At 35.4% G+C, this 9,817-nt stretch overlaps 2 protein-coding genes across 2 annotated transcripts; both read left to right on the forward strand.

Annotated features, from left to right (window-relative positions):
- LOC110645542 (uncharacterized) lies at positions 1–2,225 on the forward strand. The gene is made up of 6 exons (XM_021798749.2): positions 1–332; positions 433–499; positions 579–686; positions 801–899; positions 1,219–1,344; positions 1,940–2,225. Exons 1-6 carry the CDS (start codon positions 36–38, stop codon positions 2,077–2,079), a joined length of 837 nt encoding a protein of 278 aa, XP_021654441.2. The 5' UTR covers positions 1–35; the 3' UTR covers positions 2,080–2,225.
- A 1,627-nt stretch (positions 2,226–3,852) lies between these two features.
- LOC110645543 (protein LURP-one-related 14-like) lies at positions 3,853–4,847 on the forward strand. The gene is made up of 3 exons (XM_021798750.2): positions 3,853–4,098; positions 4,237–4,458; positions 4,618–4,847. Exons 1-3 carry the CDS (start codon positions 3,853–3,855, stop codon positions 4,744–4,746), a joined length of 597 nt encoding a protein of 198 aa, XP_021654442.2. The 3' UTR covers positions 4,747–4,847.
- Positions 4,848–9,817: the final 4,970 nt, after the last annotated feature.

Here is a 9,817-nt window from a genome sequence, read left to right on the forward strand (position 1 = left end):
TTCTCGTTGGTTTCCTTCGAACGCTGAAAAGGAAAATGCATATGAAAACAGCCACACGACACCGTTTGGTGGTGGCTTTTGCTGATAAAATTGGATTTGGGTCGGGTCGAGTATGCGTCTGGGTTAGACGGGCCTTCCCCGAACGACAATTCGTTTTATATCCAACAGGTGGCGACATTCAGTTATTAAAGGACGTGTCGTTGGTATCCCTAACATCATGTAAACGACATTATTCTCGCTCCACCTCCGCTTTTATCAGAAAACAAAAGGCATCAGGGCTTTGTAAGCTGCTTCTCGACATGATGCGCACGTTAGCAGCTCAGCTCAACACTGTAATCGATTTTTGCTTCGTAATTTTAGTTTGGAACCAAAATTTTGGTTCTTTTTGTATCTTCTATTTGATTCATTGTAATTTTCTTTCTCAATGTGCAGTATCTGTCTCGAAGCAAATCGCCAAATGTTCAATCTCGCAATTTCTCATCTTTCAACAGAAGCAGAGGTTTCTCTCTCTTTCTCACGCTAATTTTGGTTCAATTTCTCATTTTGTTTTTGTTTAGTAGTAATTGGAATACTTTCAGATGAGCTCTCCATTGAAGAGGAAGCTGAAAGGAAGATTGGATGGTTACTGAAATTCTTCTTTGCTGGGACTGCTACTTTTGTTGCATACCAGTTCTTTCCATACATGGGTAACCTCAATCGAATGCTTCTAAGTCAATCTTGTATTGGATTCTCTGCTATTTTTCGACTTAGAAAAGAACTGAAGAACTGAACTTTTTTTTTTTTTTTAAATATTTCCCCAGGAGATAATTTGGTGCAGCAGTCAATTTCGCTGTTGCAAGTCAAGGATCCCTTTTTTAAAAGAACCGGTGCTTCTAGATTAGCCCGTTTTGCAGTTGATGGTAATGCAGCTTTTTTTAAAATTTTAAGCATAAGCATACATGAAGTATCCATTTTAGGTGCTTTCTTCTGATGGGTTTTTTTCAGGTCTTCTTGTAAATTTTTTTTGCTTAGAAAAAAAAAATATATTTCCTAATGCATTTGGTTTTTGCCTGTAAAATTATGTTGTTCGGTTGATCCCATATCTCCGTTTAATTGAATTGTTTAAGCCTTCTTTTTCTTCTAATGCCACCTTTTTTAAAAATTGATATATAATTATGTAAACCAATAATTGAATAATGAGATTGGCATTTCATATTTGTGTATCCTCTTGTTTCCCAGATGAAAGAAGGAAGAAAATTGTGGAGTTGGGTGGGGCTCAAGAGTTGGTAAACATGTTGGAGGATGCCAAAGAAGACAGCACTCGCATATCAGCTCTAAAGGCCCTTGCTGCACTTTCACACTCAGGTTAAATGTTTATGTTTGGATTCTGTGGTTTGACTTTATATCTTTTATCATGAATTCTTATATTTGTAGTTGTACCAAGTCAGAAAACTACATTCATTTGGCATTCCTAAATTGACAGATAAGTGAGACTTGAAAATGAAAGATCTTCCTCATTTTATCACATTTCTAGACTTATAGTCTCTAATTTCTTCACTGTTGCGACAAGCACATCAACACATGATCCTTTATTTGTTAAAACATAGTTGAAGGTGAAAATGAAGTGAGGAACTTGCTGTCGTTTTAGATGTGGATATCTACATTATTATGGCACTTGATGAATGTAACTTGAGAACTTATATTGGAATACAAGTTTTCCAATGCTCAAGTTTGAATGTATCATATTTGTTTAATAGGAGGCCATTTGTTCTCATTAAAAGATCTAATCTAAAACTCATTTTGCAAGACAATTTTAAAGCAATTAGCCGTAACATTATATGTTTACGTACTTATTCACTTGGGGAGCAACTTCTATAAGTAAAGAATACAACCGATGCCAAGAAGTTACCAGAATTTAATTTTTCACTTTGGTTGCTCATTGTAAATTCTGGAATTGCAGATGAGGCTGTTGGAGCATTGCACCATGCTGGGGCTTTTTCAGTAATTAAGTCTACCCCAGATTCGTTGGAGGAATCAGAAATAAAAAATTACAAATCAAGCCTGCTAAAGAGATTACAAGATCTAAGATATGATAGTTGATATTTTGTGGTTAAGGTATAACCCTTACGATTGTAGCTGGAAGTACAATGAGATCAAGAAGTCATGTTAGCATGTAAGGATGATCTCTATCTCACAAAGAGAGAGTTTTGGCAATTTTAATAAAAACAAGTTCAAATTTTGCTTTATGCAATTAGCTTCTTTCTCCTGAAAAAAAAAAAAAAAGATCTCTTTTATTTTTCCTTTTATTCTTTCCGTAATTTTTTTACCAAATTGAGGTGACTTACTCTGCAAAAAAGAACTGCTTAATCACAAAAGAAATGAATCTCTAGATGCATATCTTAGAACTTAGAAGAATTGAAAAAAGGATCATCTGGCAACTGGTCGGCTAAGAGCACGAAATCCTTTAGGGAATGCAGCATTAATCTTATTTTTTTTTTCTTTAACATTCATATGCCTGATCTGGTGCCATAAATTATAAGGGATTCTCATAACAAGAACTCTCAGACTGGCATGCAGAAGATGCTTCTATGTTCTAAAATCTCAACAGTTTAGCACATTAACTTTTTTTTCTTTTGGAGCATTGAGCTTTCTTTTTCCATTCAAATGTTCAATGACATGGTTAATGACCTTGATGGTCTGCCATTTAAATAGTAGTAAACATATATCCACCAATTTCACTCCTTTTGTGTGGACTGTTGCTTACGCTAGCCCATGTGTGTCATTTATTAATCAGGACTGGAGTTGGAGGGTGTAAGCATCAGCTACTATGTTTGAATTCTATTAGAAAAAAAAAATGTACCTAGTTGCCCTATTCAGACTAGCTACGCATAAAAAAAAACTTATGGTTGTAGTTGGAGGCACTTCCATATATCTTCAAATCTATTGTAGCTTTCAAAAGAAACTAGTTTTAGTCAAACTTAGAGTCCTTGTGTGAGCTTCAATTTTTCAGGATAGGTCTCTCTCTCTCTCTCTCTCTCTCTCTCCACCACCAACCCCCCTTCTTTTCTTCCCCTCTGAATCTTCTTATTTTGTATTTACTTACTATTTCTGTTCTTTATATCAGATATCATGTTTTCTGAAATGCTGACTCAATTTTTGTGATGAACTGCTTCAATTTATCATATGTATGCACAAAGGTCCATCTGATTTTCCAGAGCAACAATTGAATAATTTGATTTATTATTAATATTCCATGTGGTGAGAAGAATTAAAATCCTCATTGATGTTGAGAAATTAAGTTTATATCTCGCATCTACAGCATCAGTCATTGTGCCTTCAAGATGATGTTGATTATGTGTGTTTTCTCTGATGACTTTCTAATCTCATCTAGCTTTGTTCTCCCTTGTCTTCATGTTCATGGGGCTTAAATTTTTTGCTGTAAGAATCTGACTCTAGAAACTATCTGGTAGATGTTTTATCTTACTTACCTATTGTTTGTTTAATTTTCTGCCCATTGTTTTAATGAGTCAAATGAAGGAAAATATGAAAAGTATCATATTTATTTCAAGACTGATGGCAGATATTTGAAGAGTTGTTTTAAGCAAATTCATGTTTATCCAAACATTCTATATATGCAGGGCTCTTAAGTTATTACTAAGCAAAATAAATAAATAATAAAATAAGATAATCCAGTCATTTGTACTCGGTGTAGATCTAAACAAGCACAATAAATTTCTCTTGCCTGACCTCATCACCAGTTGAAATTCAAAGAAAGTTGCTATAAAATTTATTTGTTTTTATTTGACTTGTCTAACCTTGGTGCCTTGTTTTCTTTGCCAATCTGCACAACTAAATTTCCTGGAAAAAATAAATATGGAAACTCATGAGGTAGCATATGGAGTACCCATTGTTAGTGTTGTAAGGGATGGCTTTTGTGTTCCTTATCCTGTGGAGTTAGTCATCAAGAAGAAAGATCATGGGTTCTTTGATACTCGCTTCGAAGTACAGGATGTTAATGGCAATCTCTTCCTTCAAGTTGATGGCTTCTACAGAAACTTCCAAAAGAAAAGAATCATGCGTGATCCTGCTGGTTTTCTTATCCTCACAATGCGCGAAAAGGTAGATTCTGTGTCTTTTGTAACAAGATGAAGTAATATATGAGTGATTAATTGTACACTTAGATTGTACATGTGCTTGAATACATTCAATCTGTACAAGATAGAAAAATCTTGCTTTTCTGTTTTGGTATTTGCCAAGGTACTTACAAGCAGAAATCGTTGGCTAGTTCATCAAGGAGAAAGTTCAGAAAGGAACGATCTCCTCTTCAGTGTGCAGCGATCCCATCCTTTCCAGGTGAAAACAAGGCTTGATGTCTCCTTAGCTAGCAACATCAATGAAGATATCAGCAACTTCCAGGTTGTTGGTTGCTACTCCTCTCAGTCTTGTAAAGTTTACAAAGATGATACTTTGGTTGCAGAGGTAACTTCCATTTCCTAACAGTACCTTGGCTTTATGAAAAGTATGATAGAAATGAAAGGAAAAGACAAACATTTTTTCTTTTTCTTATATTTTTCAAGAACTGAATGCTACTATGAGTTTTTGAAGCTAGAATGTCACTTTGATAACATGTCTTCACAGGTGAATCACAAATTTACCTGGGGAAGCTTCTTGGGAGGTAGTGATAAGTTCAGGGTACAAGTTTATCCAGGAGTAGATTATGCCTTCATTGTGGCATTGGTTATTATTTTCAGTGAAATTGACATGTAGCATTATTTATCATCTTTGTAAAACTGTGAAGGTAATTTAGTTTATGTGTACTAGACACCTTTGTTACATCGACTCGATATTGAGTAAAAATGTTTTTTATATGACTTGGGTGGAATTAGATTTGCTATAATTTATCAACATACTATCAGAATCAACTCTAATCTTGATATTGAGCCACCTGCAGATATCCAGTCCTGCAAACTTTACACTTCAAAGCAGATGTCCAGTCTTGCAAATTTTACGCTTTAAATGTCAATCATAGGTGTGAGGGGACGTGTTAAGTTATACATCCATTGAATATTAAGTAAAAAAATGCTTCATATGTGACTTGCACTATTCTCATCTTGCCTTTCGATAGAGTTTGGTTCAATCCATTGCCAGTTTCAAGTCATGGCTTGAATGCCCTAAACTAGACTATATAAGTCAGGCTCAAAGATGATTTAGAATAGGCGATTTTAGTCTAGTTAAAATTAAGTGATTTTAATGAATAAATTAAGTTTGGTGGCTACACCAAAATCAATGAAAAAATTTTCATTTTTTCCTTTTTAATTTTATATTTACACTGAAGAGAATAAAGGTTTAGGATGTAGAAAGTACTTTATAAATTTTATGTCCAAAAGGTTTTTTTTTTTTATTTTTTTATAATTTTTGAAGAGACTATGGAAGGAACGACTTGCCGTTTGAAAACAATGGGAATGGCCTCTGTTATAGGATTCTTTTTGGCCTCTGTCGTTCGTCAATCAGAAGTAAAATTTTCCTCTGTCGTTCAACCTTTCTCTGTGTTCAACTTTTTCCTGTCGTTAGTGAACAAGAGGGAAACTTTTCTCTCGCATCTATAAAACAAAAGAGATTCTCGACACCCAGAGAGCCACTCTCTCAACTCAGTTAGAATCTGATTGCGATCTTCGTAGCACCGGCTGGTCAGATTCCGCAACATCTCTGCCGCCCGCCCCACCAACCGTTCACCATTGCACCATTTTCATCACTTATTTTCCTCTCCCCAGGTGAGAGGGAAACCTCAATTCGCTCTGAAATCTCCATCATCGGTTCTAGTTTTTCGATTAACCACAGACAATCCTCATTTCAATTATAAATGATTGGAAACTGCAACGAAATTTAAACAATGAGTGTTCCAAACCCATGAGAGGATGCACTTCATGTACCAAAAACCAATGTAATGCATTCAAGGCAATCACAGAATCGAAGCAATTTTCTTTTAGTTTTGTGCTGAAGCAAATGGGAAGAAAATCCCTTGAAGAAAGGACCCTTATTCAGCTCATACAGACACTCAGTATTCAAGAGAATGGTACATAGATGGTTTTGCTGAGGCCAATACCTTTAATTTGTCTGTTTTGTAAGGCTTATAGGCTCATTTGCATATCTCATTTGCTTTCACCCTTCAAGGGGTGCAACAACTACTTTAGAAAAAGCATACATATTCCTTCACTTTGCTTTCAGATTACAAATCAAGTGATTCTTGCCATTAAAATAAGCAATCAAGAACTTATCTTTCAATTCAGAATTGAATGCATCAAGGTAACTTTAGGTAAACCATTCACGTGTGAAGTTTCTATAGAAATTTATTTTCTAGAAATATAACAATTTAGTGAAAATTTTCAAACAACTTGGACATTGTCTTCATAGCTGGATAGCAAACTTTGCGTACCTATCACTGTTCTTGAACGTTCTGGACCCTTCTGTCCTAAATGCATCTGTGCACTTGCCATCTCTTTGATAATACACCAGATCAATATATGCTTGTTGCTATTTCTGATAACTCCAATGCCGACAGCCATTCAGACCCTTCCCCATTGTTGGTGGACACTTGAGAAACTCTCTTGGCTATTGATTTGAATGGATTGAAGGAGAATCAAATTGATCTCTGGAAGGTTGAAGCTTACGGCTTCCATTCTCATAGCTCTAGTGAAATTTTAGCGTGAAGAGGCTTCCATGGTGGTTACCCTAGGCTTACTCTTCAGGTCACTACCTCCAACTACTCAACCCAACATTGGCAGGAAAAAAGAAAAGGAAGTTCTTGAGCCATTGCTGCTGAAGATTTAAGGTTCTATAAATTCTTTATTTTCTGAGTTTTAGTTTTGAGTTCATCTGTTTTGTGAGCTATGGTTATGAAATTTTGAAATTCTGTAAACTTTAGAATTTGTAGGTTGGGTTTGGGTTAAGATGGTTGGAGTAGATGGGAATTCAATGTGTTTTGAATTTAGTTCCTTTAGCTCTCATTAAACCATCCCTAACCTCCATTTTTTTAGCCGTGAGTTGAAAGATGAAGAGGAACCAAAGATTCGGGAAAAACAGAACTTATGGATTTAACATCCAATATTTCGTTGAAATTCTAGCATATGAGGTTGCCATTAATTTCGTATGAGCCTCTTCTTTATGTCCCCATCACCAGTTTGGTGATTTGCTGACCATTAGCTGAACCCACAAGTTGCAACAATTGGGTTAACCTTTTTCCTTCTTGTTTACTTTTCTTTTTGTTTTTTGTAATAACTGTGAATATCCACTCTTTAACTCCTATAGCATTACTTGCCGTTTTTGATGAGTTGCTGGTTGATTTTTGGATGTGGTTCAACCTTGCATGCCTGTTCTGGTTGCACTATTAGTGTGAACAGTAAATTATAAGTGCATCATTTGACTAGCGATAGGTTTATTGGTGTATTTTAATTGCCTTTAATTTGTATAGATGATCCAACATGTTAATGGTTATTGAATTATTTATTTATTTTACATTAAGTGTTTGAGAAATTCATGTGCTATAGTAGGTCTTTGTTCTAGCTGGTCAATTGCCATGGAGAAACACTGTCTGGTTTGTGTGTAAGTCATATGTGTCCTAGGGAGAATGGGTGTGACAATAGAACTAATGAAATTCCACATTATATAAAGAAATTTAATATTCTTTGTCGCAAGGGTATTGCGGTTGCCAGACGATTCTCACCGAAGTGAAAAAGTGTGAAATCGCTACTTTAATTTTGAGAGAAATTAAAGAAAATCATTTTTATTCTAAAAAGGTTTGACCACTTTTAAAATAAAGATTCTAGTTTTGAGGTCTGTATACGTGTGGGTAGGGGTGAGCAGATTTCAATTTAAACTGAAAAATCAAATCGAACAGAGTTAATTCGGTTCAATTGGTTTGATTTTAAAATTCAATCGATTTGGTTCGATTTTATATTATAAAAATTTCAATTATTTCGGTTCGGTTTGGTTTTGAAGAGAAAAAAATCAGTTAAACCGAACCGAACCGAATAGTAATTTTATATATTCAAATTGAACCAAATCGAATCGAATTAATTTTTGAATTGATTTATTTTTATGAGGAATTTATGAATTATATTTAATTATATATATATAAATTATTTAATTTCATTGATTAATGGTTATTAGGTTCAAATCAAAGTTAAAATTAGACCAAATAATTTGAAAATCAAGTCTAAATTAAAAAATCAATTAAAAATCAAAATCGATCAGTTTGAACCGAACTAAACAGAAATAGAGCGGTTCGGTTTGATTGGATTTTTTATTCATTTTGATTCGGTTCTATTTCTAAAATACGTAATTTGATTTTTATGATTTAATTTGTTTCGGTTCAGTTCGGTTTGAACCGAATGCACATCCCTATGTATAGGGAAGGTGTTAGGCACCCCGCATCGTCTCACAATAAGGGTAAGTAGATTTAACGATGTAATCATTATAAGACTGATAATTTTAGGGTTTAAATTACAATGTTGATCCCTATTATTTATTCAAGGAACATTTGATTTTTCACTATTCTGGGCATCCCAAGAACACGAGTAAATGGAATGACCCTAAAGTGAGTGGATTTTGTGTCGGTTTTAATTTATTATATATTAGATTCCTCCTTTCTTGAATTAGGACTCTAATTCCGAAGAGGTATTATTTGATGCCTGGAGATTTATGATGAGTGAGGAGGACTCTCGGCTCACTTGTTAAGGACCTCATCATTAGCATTCAAATAACTGAGGGTGCTGTGTATGTGGTGAATGAACCAATAAGAGTATAGATTTTCATTCCTTTCAATTAGGACTCTAATTCAAAAGTGATGTGTTAATTATGACCTAGAGAGTTTTCTTCACTAATGAGAACTCTCAATTAATGAAGGAAGGTCTCATCATCGGCATAATTATCCATAAAACCTCTACTCATATCGTTTCATATTAAACTGTTTAGTGTTTAACAATAATAGTATTTTATTCAATTAAGCCGAACTTGAAGAAAACGTTTCCCTAGTAATATGAGCGTATGGACTCCAAGAAGGACTCTTCATTGGGTCCACATGTAGGCTCGAAGTTCTTGGAAGGACTCTCCCAGGAACCAAACTCTGAAATGCGTGATAAATTTGTTCATAGAAATAAGCGCTAGAGCTTTCAAAGAAAAAGGGGTTCTTTCCCGATTTCCCCAATCTTGTGTCGCATGGATTTATAAAACGTAGAAATACGGGGATTTGAGGAAAGTGATCTCTAACTGAATTGTCATTAGCCGATCTGTGACTCTGATCATTCGCCCAACCCGATAACCCTAGCTAGTTGATCTCATTTTATTCGATTTTATTATTGTGTTTCTGGAACCTTCCCGCGACGTGTCAGGAAAGCGGGTCGATTCCGCTAACCGATGTGCCGCTTGGGACTTCGTGAGCATTAAATGCTCAGACGGGTATGAATAGGGGGAGGGTCGATCAGTTGCTTCCTTATGTCACTTTCAGCACTTTGCTAGCAATTTCAAAATTCTCTCGCTTCTTCAAGTATTTCCGGCATCGATCACATTCCGATAAGGGTTTTGATCATTTTCTTAGTTAAACTTCCTTGGTTTCTTTGAAAATGAGTGGCACTAGGGTCAAAGAGTTGCGAGTCCGTCTGTTGTCCACGTTTCGTGGACCTCGGAAGAGGGTGACGTGATTAGATCGGGTGGTCAAACCAGCCTGACCCTCGTCGATGGCGGATTGGTGCGGACCGGCGAGGGCATCTTTGAGGAGAGACAACTTGCCAATTGATGAGTTGCCTTTAGTCTTGAGAGAAACCAATCTCCAATCTATAAGCCA

Source organism: Hevea brasiliensis, chromosome 14 (assembly GCF_030052815.1).
Source record: "Hevea brasiliensis isolate MT/VB/25A 57/8 chromosome 14, ASM3005281v1, whole genome shotgun sequence".
Classification (NCBI taxonomy): domain Eukaryota; kingdom Viridiplantae; phylum Streptophyta; class Magnoliopsida; order Malpighiales; family Euphorbiaceae; genus Hevea; species Hevea brasiliensis.

Coding starts and splice junctions, on each gene's coding strand:
- LOC110645542 (XM_021798749.2), top strand. CDS start 36: ATGCATATGAAAACAGCCACACGACACCGTTTGGTGGTGGCTTTTGCT. Junction 333..432: donor TAGCAGCTCAGCTCAACACT/GTAATCGATTTT, acceptor CTCAATGTGCAG/TATCTGTCTCGAAGCAAATC. Junction 1,345..1,939: donor TGCTGCACTTTCACACTCAG/GTTAAATGTTTA, acceptor CTGGAATTGCAG/ATGAGGCTGTTGGAGCATTG.
- LOC110645543 (XM_021798750.2), top strand. CDS start 3,853: ATGGAAACTCATGAGGTAGCATATGGAGTACCCATTGTTAGTGTTGTA. Junction 4,099..4,236: donor TCCTCACAATGCGCGAAAAG/GTAGATTCTGTG, acceptor GTATTTGCCAAG/GTACTTACAAGCAGAAATCG. Junction 4,459..4,617: donor ATGATACTTTGGTTGCAGAG/GTAACTTCCATT, acceptor ATGTCTTCACAG/GTGAATCACAAATTTACCTG.